Here is a 12,500-nt window from a genome sequence, read left to right on the forward strand (position 1 = left end):
GTGCCTCTGTGCCGCGCGCGTTTGTATATTCGAGTGTACGCGTAATTATTAATTCTTTATATTTATCGGAAACTCAAGTGTATGTCGAAATTATAAAGATTTACTGAATTTTGAATGTTTATACGATATCAAGTAAGTAAGGAATGCCATCTGAAGTGTGATTTTTTCTATGTGAACAAGACATTTATAAAAGTGGAGTAACTTTTAGCTTGCTGTAGCTATGGAATTTACCATTTGTTCGAATGAGTTTCAGATGATTTTGTTTTCTTTGAGATAAGTAATTTCAATAGATACAACAGATGAATGGAAAAATAATATAACCTGAACAAACGCTTACATTTTGAAGGTATTTTAGTATCAATTTTGTATATATAGAATATGGCTGACATAAAATAAAAGATACGAAGTCGAGAGCATTCCATCGACAAATGTCTCTCATTGATGTTTGTAAACATGTTGGCCCGTTCAAAGGTAGTAGGGATACTCGCATTCTTATTCAAAATCCAAGCTGTTATTGCCCGCAATCCTGAGTTTAGCCTGTACAATGACGCAAATTCCTGTCTAACAAATCAGTATTTTGATCACATTAGTTTAAAGTGTATAGCTTGCCCTGCAAATCAAACTACAGAAGATCTTTATACCTGTACCTGCCTGCCGGGATTCAAGTCCGTTTATAATAACAATAATGATCTGAATTGTGAGGCATGTCCCTCTTTTTATGTCACGTCAAATGACGGGCTTAGCTGTGTTCCTTGCGAGGCAGAATCATATTACAATGCCACTACGAAACAGTGTGACTCATGCTTAGACTCAGCCCAGGTTATGATAGACAAGGAAATCAATGGGACGTATTTAGACAATGTGACGTGCATAGATTGTTCCCCAGAGTCCATACCAGGACAAGGCATGTGCATACCTTGTCACCCATCTTATTATGGTGCCAGTGGTGGCAAATGCTCCTGTCCCAAAACCCATGTAGAAATTAATGGCATTTGTGTCCCTCAGACAGAGCTTGCCCAAATCCCAGACAAGATTAGCAGTTATACAGTTCAGTATGAAGATGGTCAAAAAATCCAGTCTTCTTTTTTTGAGACACATTTCAGAATGGCAGCTCATACTTGTACTTTTTTTAAGAACCTTTCTTCTTGTCAGCTTTTGAGCAACATGTGTGTTCTCTTACATTATACCTTTGATGATGACTATAATGCATGTAGATATTACAGGGGAGAATTTGGAGATAACTTTATCAACCTCCCAAATCATGTCCCATGGTTATATTACACAGAAGGTGAAGCTAATGTTTATCTATCAAAGACAAGGTTAAAGACTCATTACAGTTTCAAAGAAGATAATCCTGATTCAAAGTTCAATTTCACTGTAGCAAAATATTCAGCAGAAGGGCACTTAATTCAGTATGGTCGTTTAGAAGATGTACTAACACTGTGCCCCCTGATTAGTTTTGATCTCGACGATGCTGTTAAGTTTGGAACAACATTCACCAAAAGTTGCTCTTTTCCAGTCAGAGATCTGTGGGATAAATATGAGACTGTTTTTTATGATGTGTTTATACAGTATTATGATGAAGAGGATCACATGATTTATGCAGTTCCAGTTTTGAATAGAAATTATATAGAGAAAGGTGAAAAATTGAATCAGCAAAGTCAGAAGAAATGGCAGCTCATGCGTAGATTTTTTCTATTTGATAACATAAGTGGTAGGGAGAGCCTGTCTCCTAACACACCAGATAGGATGGAAAGAGCAAAAGTAGTGAGGTATGCTCAGAGCATTGAAATAGTTATCAGGCTAAGGGAAGGGGAAGGACATGGCCTTATTTTTCCACCCCTAATCAAGATTACATATGGAGAAGTTAGTGATGACAAGTATGAAATGAACACAATGGTGAAAACTAATTTTAGGGTTTTATACACTATGGATTTTTCAAAAATCACTGATGATTTGTCTATTTCTATTGGTGTAATGAGTGCCTTTGCAACGCTCTGGTCAATGATTACAACATGGAGTTGGTCTCGTAGGTGTGGGAAACTGAGTATTGATTTGCCAACCATTTTTCATCTCATTTTAATGACGTGTGGAAATCTTGCTAATGTCTTCTTTGTAGTCATGTTCTTTTCTTGCCTCTATTGGACCATATTCTTTAAGCGGCAAGATGTTGTGCACTTATTTTTGTTAACCGATTATCAAGAGGGGCTCATCAAGCAGTATTTGATTGCTGCTTGTTTCTTAAAGTTGGCACAAATTATTCATATATTATATGTTCAAGTGACACTTGATATGTTTATCATTGATTGGGAGCAGCCAAGGGCAAAGAATTCCCTCCCCCATCCCCAGTTATCAAATAGCCTTGATGAGGAAGACAAATCAAAATCTGAACAGCCAATTAGTATATGGAGGACATATTTCATTACAAACGAGTGGAATGAGCTTCAGACTCACAGGAAGATAAATGTAGGATATCAGTTATTCCTCACTCTTTTATTCCTGAATGTTATTGGCTTTGAAAATCTCTCTAGTGCAGATCCAAAGAGTAATTTCCAAAAGAGTGATACAGAGTATAACCCTCCACAAAGTTATGTATGTAGATTTGCCATTAGTGTCACTGTTTTTGTGGTTATTGCAGTTGTACAGTGGATTTTCAAGACAGTTTTTTATGAGAGGTGTGTAGAGAATAAGATCCAACAATTTGTTGACCTGTGTTCCATTGCTAATATTAGTATTTTTATACTAGAACATACTGTTTATGGTTATTACATTCATGGTCGTTCTGTACATGGATATGCTGATATAGACATGCATTCCTTTTATGAACAACTGAAGAGAGAGGAAGAAGACCTTTGTGGACACCGGGGCCTTGAGCCATCTAGTGAGTGCCAAATATTTGAAGTTGCCATAACACACAAATTCAGAGAACAATATGACACAATATTACAGCCTGTACATGGATTTGTGGGTATGCGAAGACCAAGCAATAGGGGAAGGATGGCATCAGCAGAGATGGAGCAGAGTTTCAAAGCACATGAAACAATGAAAAGGTTCTTTGGCATGTTTCTTCAACATGCATTGAAGGACTTGAATTATATTGTTAAAGAAAAGTTATTTCTGGAGAGTCTTCTGGATCTTGAGTTTCAAGAGCCAGATGACAGGTGTTTGTTCTTCAGGGACAATAACCATGCCTTTGAAAGTGTCTTATTATCCGGCCATGAGATATCGTTTGTCTTGTTCGAAATATTACTCTTTACATTTGTTGATCTGTTAGCTGAAAATTTTGTATTGGCTGGTTTTGTAACCTTTGTTGTATCATATACCATCAAGAAGATAAGATATACATTTGGACGAAAAAATGTTGTCAATAAGACTTTAGTAGATCAAAGATTCTTGATATAATTTTAATTTATGTTATTTTTAACTGATAGAAACAATGCCAAAGAAGAACCACATCATTTAGCACTTTATTTATGTCAGTCAAAGAAACATCAAGTTTATCAAGCATGGTGCCTATCAAATATTATTTACTACCTGCAAACTTTAAAATATTGTTTACTACTGTTAGTAAAAGATTGAGTTTCATGCTTTGTGATTAGTTTCTTTTTTTCTTTTTTAATGTAAAGAGAGAGAGTATATGGTGATTTGAAACTGCCATTAGAGGCTGTGTATTATAGATAAGAAAACTGAGTCATTTTGAAACAACTGACCTTTTTAAGCGAATCATCAGGAACACTGCCTTCTCTATCATGTGAGTGATATTTTATACAAGGATTTGAGGTGATCTGTGAGTTGTATCTGCACGGTGATGAGTTCTGTGTGTATGAACCAAAGAGTATTTTACCAACTGAAGTCATGTTTGACAAATATTTATTGCATTTTATTACCTTTGTATTTGGTGTTGTATCATACTGTTGCATCTCCCTTACCTGATCTTATGTAAATACTATGCATAAAGAAGCAAATAGTGAAGATTTCTTTTCTTCAGTGAACTGGGAATATGAACTATATCAAGTTTAGTAAGTTGATAGCACATGTGGTCTAGAGAACATTTGATGAGAAATTTTTTGTGAGATTTAGGAAACATTTATATAGAATACATAAAGCCACATCTTGCTACAAGGACTACCATGGAGGAGGACTTGCATCTTGCAATTCCTCCAGAATTTACACCTGTTACTTCAGCAAGTGCCACATACTTTAAAGTTGGAAGTGCATTGGATCAACTTCATGATGAAGGTGAGTTGATATCATGTGTTTTGTAGGATTTTGATAAATTTATTTTAAATATTTATTTCTACTGAACTTTGGTGATAGATACTAATCCCAAAAGAAAAAATAAATAAATTTCTATCTTAACAAAACATTCCAGAAGCCGTAAAGAAGCACATACTCATTGCAACATCACTGGGACATTTAATTGAGCTTCAGGCTGGTCATATTGTGCGTTCTACAGAGCTTTCATGGAAGGATGCAACCAAAGTAAGTAAATAAAAAAGAATCTCTCTCTCTCTCTCCATCAGAGATAATATTTTTTTGTCTAATATTAGTGTGAATTATAGTTTTTAGTGTAATATGTAATGAATTTTGATGTCTTATACAGTTTAAATTATTTCTTAAATTTACTGATTTGATTCAGCTTAAAAGCTAGCATTATGTCTGGTCTGATACCAACACCTCATCATTTTAGCAAATGGTTACTCTGCATAACTTAATAAATCACATTCATATATACATTTTCTTTCAGATTGTGGTCCATCATCAGTTCCAACCATTGCAGTTATATGTTATTGTGCTTCGCAGATGTCAAAAGGCTGCTCTAATATCATACAAAGATCTCAAGGTACATTCGTATGCAAATTAATTATGATATTGCATTGATTATAGGTTGTGTGTATAAAAATTAAGATTATGCCTACTCTACTGGAAGAGATGTTATAGCCTAAATTTAAATTGATAAATAAATAGATAAATGTATACATGCTAAAAACATTTTGACTCTTTCCTTCTCTTTTGGCTCATTTCTTTTCATTTTCTTTCCTATCCTTTTGAATCTATTCTTTTTCAGATTCTTCATGAATGGGATGATGTGGAGGACATCAGCTCCTCAGACCCAGACAACACTGGAGTTCCCACATTTTCATTAAGACTCATCTCAGGTTGGTTGTTAATTATGTCTCAGTAATTAAGAAGATAGTGTGACTAAATGGTCTTTGAACAAAAAAGGAGAAATGGGGAAGGAATTATTACAGTATGAAGAATATGAATGAATATGAGTGGAGATCATCAACCAAAAAAATATATTTTTTCTTTCTTCATTTATTTTTAACTACCCATTCCACATAGGTGACCATTGCACAGTCCACAATAGCAAATTATTATCCCTATGTGGCAACAAGGAAGACGAAGAGACTGAAAGGGGTAAAGATGAGGCAGCAGCTGCATTGGCAAATAGACTAAAAGTAAGTACAACAAAAAAAGTTTTGTTTTTATGTTTGTGTTTATATTAGAAATAGTAATTTTCCTTCATCCTTATTTTACAACTTAATTTTTTTTTCCATCCCCTACCTTCTGTTTTTGTTCCATTTCTCTTGCCTTTCCTTCTACCACCTCCTCCTTCTTCTCTTTCTCCTTCTCCTTATCTTTCTCCTCCTCCTTCTACTTCTAGTCCTTCATTTGCTTCTTTCCCTTCCACTTCCCTGTCTTCTCTTCTCTCCTCCTCCTCTTTCATCATCTCCTTTTCTTTCTCTTTTGCTTTCTCATCCTTATCCTCATCATCATCTTATAGGAAAATGAATTACTCCCCACCATCTCTAAGAAAAGGGCAAACTAATAACCATCTCTCTCTTAGGGTGGCATCCGCCATGTGGAAAGACTGAATTCAGAAAGAAGGATGAAGGAGACATACATAAGTCAGAAGATAAGAGTTCTTCAGTCAGCACTTGAGGGTGTACCAGCTTCAGAACTAAAGGTAAGACTCTACTTGGCTTGATGTAGTGTTGCTTGGATTTAGTTCTAATTACAGAGTGTGTGTGTGTGTGTGTGTGTGTGTGTGTGTGTGTGTGTGTGTGTGTGTGTGTGTGTGTGTGTGTGTGTGTGTGTGTGTGTGTGTGTGTGTGTGTGTGTGTGTGTGTGTGTGTGTGTGTGTGTGTGTGTGTGTGTGTGTGTGTGTGTGTGTGTGTGTGTGTGTGTGTGTGTTTGTTTAATTCTCAGATGGCAGTTTTAGTGGATTAAAGTCATTTTGTTACATTCATTGATGCAATATTTTATTCATTTTTAAACATCTTTTCATATAGAACTTGGAGAAGACATTAACATTGGGGATCTGCAGCCATGATAGGGGCCCTCCCCAGAGAATCTCTCCACCCAGGTCTTGGAAGTCTCCTATGCAGATCCTCTCTGTAAGACACAAGATAGTTCATGATAGATGGGTCATTGGCATCAATGTTATCAACACTGCAGAGAGGTATGAAACTGAAATATCAGTGGTGAATATTGAAGATGATATTCAAATACTGATATCAGAGTTATCATAATTACCTTATAATGGCTGTCCTCAGGAGCTTAGTGTGTAATCCCGAGCTGAGGCTACGTGTGGGAGAAGGAACACAAAATCTTTCTTATACTACAAATATTCTCAGAACTGTTCAAAGGAGACAGTCAAATCAAGCAGAAAGTAATGAAGACTCTGTTGGTCTCAGAGTTGAAATAGAGAAGTTACATCCCCCAGTTCTGAGACCTAAGAAGAGGGCCTGCATTCTTGGTAAATATTGTGTATTTTGCTATTGGATTTTCTTTGAGATTTTTTTCATGATTATTATTATTTTTGTTTGCCTTAAAATGCCAGTAGAATTAGTAAAGATAGTATAAATGATACTTAGTGCTGTCATTCCCTTATTTTTTATATCTATATATTTATATATATATATATACATATATATATATATATATATATTTACATATATATATATATTTTTTTTTTTTTTTTTTTTTTTTTTTTTTTTTTTTTTTTTTTCAATATTGTTGAATTTACATTAAACCAGTCTGCTATATCCCAAATTTACCTTTAATATTTTCCATTATTTAAAAAAGCAGTTGCTTCCCAAACCCTGAGTTTTAAATAATAAATAGCCATGAGAGATTCATTCTCACATCCTCACAAATTTAAAAAATCCATGAATGAATGCTTTGGATAGTACTATTAGGCTTTGTATTCATATTCATTTTAGTTATATATTTCATACATACTTTTTAGGGGGAGCGGGAGCTTACAATGCAGATCAGCTATTTATTATGACAATGATATTTGGTTGATACAAATAAAAAGTTTTGGAAATAACAGCAACAAAAACACCACATGCAGTCAGGCCTGCCCTAGAAATCAGCCTGGAAAAAGAAAGATGAATATACGGAGTGCACAAAAGGGTTAACAATGACATGGCTGCACAGAGATTGACACTGCCTAGTGCCCACTGTTTACACTAGAGAAAGGGCAAGATCAGGATGTCCACATTCAGCATTCCAACATAATTATTTTTGAAACATACTAATTTGTTGTCAAGTATATACTACATGCATTTAATGATTTGTCTGCTCTTTATTCACATTTGCTATTTAATAGCTTTTGTTAAGGTACTTTCATTATTTATTTATCTGTGTGATATTTATTATCTCATAGCTGCATTTTTCAGTTTCTTATTGTTTTCATAAATTTTTAATATATATTATAGCCAAAATCATGGATAATCGTATTTGAAATTATTTGGTAAGAGACTAAACAAATTGTGGTATGTTAGTAGGATATTAGAGGGTAAAGAAATTCGGAAATAATTCAATAGTTTTCATTTAGCATTTATAAAAGGTTTCATAGACCTGTTGCAAAAGAAAAAAAGTTTATTCAGGACAGTTGTGGCATGTAAGCTATTGGTGTATTTCTTTATTGCAGGAATATGCGACATTCCAAGTTTTAGTGAAGGCTCCAGTGTGACTTGTTCAGGGATAGTATCATATTCTTGCAAGCCTTTAGCAATGGAGGCCACCCAGCAACTAGTGCAACCTGAGGAAACATCTGAAGGTTATCAGATATCCTTTGAGCCTGTAACAATACATGCACATGAACTTCAGAACCATGTGGTAACCATTGACCCAGAATCTGTCAAAGGAGGTACTTGATTTTGTTTTTGCAGTTTTTCACAAACTGATTTTTATTGTACTCTTCAGTGTTATATAAAATCATGAAAAGGTAGATACCAAGATATTGAAAAGATATGATAGAAATATTTATTTTATTACTGAAGAATAATTTTCAGCTTCCTATAAGTAGGAGAAATTAACATTGTTTAGGGGCAGAATTTCTCATCTTTACATGAAATTCAGTTAAAAATTATGAATCATAACAGAAGTCAGTACCAGTCACTTTCAGAACTTTTGAAAGTTCAAATTAAAGATTTGTGTTGCATATTTTGGCAAGGATAATAATAGATTTTTTATATTTTTTTTATACAGGTGTGCCTTATAGCATTGTTGCTCTGGTAGGAGGAAGTAGATGTAACAACATCACCATAAGCAGTATTATTTCACCTCTCTGTAATCTAATACCCAAACTTTCAAATGATTACACAGTTGTGAAGGTTAGTTTTCTGTTTGTCTATTTTCGCAATAAAAGTTTACATTTGATTTTAGTTTGGAAAAGAGTTTATCATTAGATGCTACATCCTCTTTTTTTTCCAAAGCAAATTTTCATATCTCAGTTAAGACAATCAAAGTTGTGGTTATACCAACAAATCATTGTAGTGGGTTTGAATCAGTAATAGTGTCCAAGATATAAGGTGATAGCCAGTTAGAGCCTCCAGTAAGAAATGCATAATAATTTAACTGGCTGTTAAAAGGATGTATGAGGAAAAAAACAGGCTTGTACACAGATAATGAAAGTACATTTAGATGTGAAAGTTTTACTTACTGAGTGATAATTATACACTGACTTTTTGGTAAGATATCAAAATATATATTGTAGGCAAACACATTTTTTCTCTTTCTCTATTCCTTTCTTATTTCTTGTCATGGTAAGGAAAGGAGGAAAAAATAAAATTATTTTTTGTTCCCCGGATATTATATAAATACATACATTAATAATACAGTCAAGTTTCCATAACATTAAGACAGAAAGTTCAGTTGTTAAGACATAAGAATACCTTTAGCAGTATTAAAATTAGGATGGATTCTTTCTTTAGATGGTTTCCAAATAGATTGTAAATCCTCACATCATTTTATAATTTACTGATACCTGAATCAAATTAAGTATATCATAGGAAAAGTCAGGTCAAAATAGTACTACCTTGAAAATGAATTATATTGCAATATACTTATAAATAAATACTCTAATTTGAGAATCATAAAAAAAATTAGTAGCACCAAGAATTTATTTTCTATTATTTTAATAAAAATCATCACTTCCTTACTTTCAGGTCAGTGGTGTAACTGGTATGTACTGCTTCTACCCTACAAAAGGTCATCCTCTGAGACATGCTGTTTTCTCATACCTCCCATTAGATGCACACAAGGTGGACCTCACACTTTACACCAAGTGAGACATCATCTTAAAGTGAACATGGTTTTATCTGTTACTTTACTATACTTCTATATTATATTTTACACCAGCTATTCCATTTTTTTTTACTTATGTTAAAATAAAACATAAAGGGAATGGCAACAGTGTATAAAAGATGTATTAATGAAATATTGTACTTTTCATTCACAGAGATGATAACCAGGCTCTGCTAATGGTCCACTCAATGCTAGCAGTGCTTCCCTTAGATGTAAATGTGCATCCTCCAGGGGTCAACACAAAAGACAGCAACTCCCAAACAGAGAAGATCCGACACCAATTGTTAGCCAAAATGAAGGAAGTTACATCTTCTGTCATTGAAGGCTTTGAAACACATGCAAAAACCCATAAAAAGAAAAAGGGGGAAGAAGATATTATGATTATTGAAAATGATAACAGAGTTAAAGATGATACAAGGTTAAAGAATAGTCCCAAGGGAAAAGGGAAGGGGATGCAAGAAGCTGTAAAGGATAGTCAGTTGAATAGCAAGAGGTATTTAGAAGATAGGGAAGCCATTTTAGCAGGAAAGGGAGATGTAACTTTTGATGCAGAAATTTATGGTTTGTGGAGACAAAGATTGTATGACTTACAACGTGAAATGGACAACTTGTATGTAAAGTATCTGGAATAAAAGTGAAATAGTATTTTTGAAAAGTGTTTTTACTGAAATATCTTTAGTTTTGAGAACTGTAAATATGATTGTAAATTTTTAAAAAGTGTCTGTAAGTGTCTTATTTTTTTCTCACTATTTTATTAATCAACTTTTCAGGTTTCACTAAGGCAAACCTTGGTCTTTGATATTTCAAGAGCTTGAAATGTATATTTTACTGTGATATGTCAAAAATGTAGTACCATACAGTGGAGCATCAAATCTGAAAAAAATAAAAAAACTACAGAAGTTATCTGTGAGTGAAAATGGAAAATTAAATCTATGATATATATATATATTTATCATATTTACCAATATAATATATATTAACCTTTCTGAGACAGGCATTTTTACGGAGTTGGATCACTTTCGTATTGCATTTTGTTCCAAAATACTAGCTAGTTAGTCCTTCAGTTGTGTAACACATCGTACCAAATGCTAATTAGTATATCTTTGCTTATATATCATTTATAGACTCATACATTATACCATAAGTTAAGAAAATAATTGGAAACAACACCTTAACCCATTGCGCACAGGTTTCATGATATACATGCTGGCACCGATTAGGCCTAAAAGACAGGAGTCAATGCGTACATGACACGACATCGACATCTGCTCACAGTTGAAGTGCGTACACAGCCGTGAAGTATTATGGCTGTAATAGTATTAGCTCCAGAGCTACAGGGTTCCAAAGTCAGCCTAAACCCACATTTTATGATGGATTTGTGGAAAAATATTGTTTGGGCTAGTCTGCGCTACCCAGAGGATGGAAAAAAGTCTTCCCCCGTCCCTCTAATTTTTAGCCAGTGCCACTAGTGTCATAGCACCCGCCCTGACAACCAGTTAGGTTGTTAGACACCCCATCCACAATGGGTTAAGATACCCAGCCAAGGTCAAAGATCTTAACCCAGTACTACCATAATCTATGATTGACAAAGCACTTCTATACTTTACCATGTTCATACAAAGGTAGAAAAACCCACATGCACAAAATAGTCTTACTAAAAGATTGAACATTTTTAAAGTTAATGTAATTTTTTTCTGTAAGCATTATTACTGTTGTCACTTAATGATGTTGATAATGCGGAAACTTTGAAGCCACTTTTTTCTAAATCTGGCTTTTGGATATTTACTTCCTTATGGGTACTTAAAAAACATTTTTCAGGGATATCAAAATACTCATTAAAACAATAATTTTAACCAATACTTTATTTTATTTACATAATATATTTCAATGCAGATTCAATACAATATCCTACACAAATAAAAACATAAAGCAGAAGTAATCATACTTTAATTCTTGAGTAATCTATGACCTTTGGGCTTTAGCTTTTCATTAAGAATTTGATTTTTCTTTTCCTTTTCTTCAAGCAATAATCTTTGATGCCGTTCAATTGCAAAATTTGTTTCCTTCATTAACTGTAACACTTTGCCCTGAAAAAGAAAAAAATGTAAATTAAATTTCACACAAACACTAATAACACCTATTGTTAAATCATTTTTCTCTCTATATAAGTGTATCTCTTTTAGCCGTTACACATAAATAGCAAAACTACACTAACATAGTAATATAATGATAGAATATCCTACAATACACCAAAGAAAGTTACTGCATATGTAAAAATATCCAATTCAAAACTTTCAAAGAGAAAGATTAATTACATATAACAAATAGTACTTACCAAATGTTATGTGCATTGATAAAACATAACTCCTGGCAAAGAACTCCTGTATAAAGTTATTTTTGTGCAACTTGCTTACATATCCAGTAATAAATAGCAGTAACCATGTAACACTTTAAAACTAACCGATACTTCCTTCTGTTCCAAAGCTCTCCTTCTCTGTCCAGAACGAAGAGGAGTTGGCCGCCCATCTACAAAAGTGTAGTCTGGCCCATCCACTAATGGTCCACAGGCTCCCAATCTGGTATCAAACCTAGAGGGAGAAAAATTTATTAATGATAAATGACAATCTTTTCTTTTTTATACCACTGAGTTTTTAGTATAATAACAAGACAAAGTATTTTCAAAATATACAAACAATATATTTCTATTTTGGGAAATCCATATTCTTCAATTAACTTACCGCCATTATCAGTTTGGTTAAATGAGCATAGTACTTATATGAAATTCTCCTAAAACTTCCCTAACAAACACAAGTATTTGACATTTGAATGCTTGATAAATGTTATCAAATCAAATGTGTGAAATGTGAATGTTAAACCTATTTGTACTGAAATATATA

The 12,500-nt window shown here is 33.6% G+C and overlaps 3 protein-coding genes across 4 annotated transcripts in view; 2 read left to right on the plus strand and 1 right to left on the minus strand.

The window, feature by feature from the left end:
• The first annotated feature begins 311 nt into the window (after nucleotides 1-311).
• Nucleotides 312-3,544, plus strand: LOC122263225 (meckelin). The gene has a single exon (XM_043031590.2). The coding sequence runs from the start codon at nucleotides 442-444 to the stop codon at nucleotides 3,400-3,402; it is 2,961 nt and encodes a 986-aa protein (XP_042887524.2). The 5' UTR covers nucleotides 312-441; the 3' UTR covers nucleotides 3,403-3,544.
• Nucleotides 3,545-3,562: 18 nt separating this feature from the next.
• Nucleotides 3,563-10,252, plus strand: LOC122263226 (uncharacterized). 2 transcript variants are annotated; one of them, XM_043031591.2, is made up of 12 exons: nucleotides 3,563-4,239; nucleotides 4,373-4,482; nucleotides 4,748-4,843; nucleotides 5,069-5,159; nucleotides 5,347-5,462; nucleotides 5,852-5,971; nucleotides 6,297-6,466; nucleotides 6,561-6,763; nucleotides 7,946-8,164; nucleotides 8,506-8,630; nucleotides 9,465-9,583; nucleotides 9,758-10,252. In XM_043031591.2, the coding sequence occupies exons 1-12, from the start codon at nucleotides 4,131-4,133 to the stop codon at nucleotides 10,233-10,235; spliced, it is 1,956 nt and encodes a 651-aa protein (XP_042887525.2). In that variant the 5' UTR covers nucleotides 3,563-4,130; the 3' UTR covers nucleotides 10,236-10,252. The 2 variants fall into 2 exon arrangements, with proteins under 2 accessions (XP_042887525.2, XP_042887526.2); XM_043031592.2 differs by having other exon boundaries at nucleotides 6,642-6,763.
• A 1,198-nt stretch (nucleotides 10,253-11,450) lies between these two features.
• The window catches only part of mRpL52 (mitochondrial ribosomal protein L52), a 3,654-nt gene continuing 2,604 nt past the window's right edge, over nucleotides 11,451-12,500 (minus strand). The window contains exons 3-4 of the mRNA XM_043031596.2: nucleotides 12,065-12,191; nucleotides 11,451-11,690 (exon numbers count right to left, since the gene is read on the minus strand). Coding sequence (XP_042887530.2) covers nucleotides 11,550-11,690; nucleotides 12,065-12,191 — 268 coding nt within the window. The 3' untranslated portion in view covers nucleotides 11,451-11,549. The remainder of the gene's footprint in view (nucleotides 11,691-12,064; nucleotides 12,192-12,500) is intronic.

Source organism: Penaeus japonicus, unplaced genomic scaffold (genome assembly GCF_977035675.1).
Source record: "Penaeus japonicus unplaced genomic scaffold, GWHDUDI00000001_assembly GWHDUDI00000011, whole genome shotgun sequence".
NCBI lineage: Eukaryota > Metazoa > Arthropoda > Malacostraca > Decapoda > Penaeidae > Penaeus > Penaeus japonicus.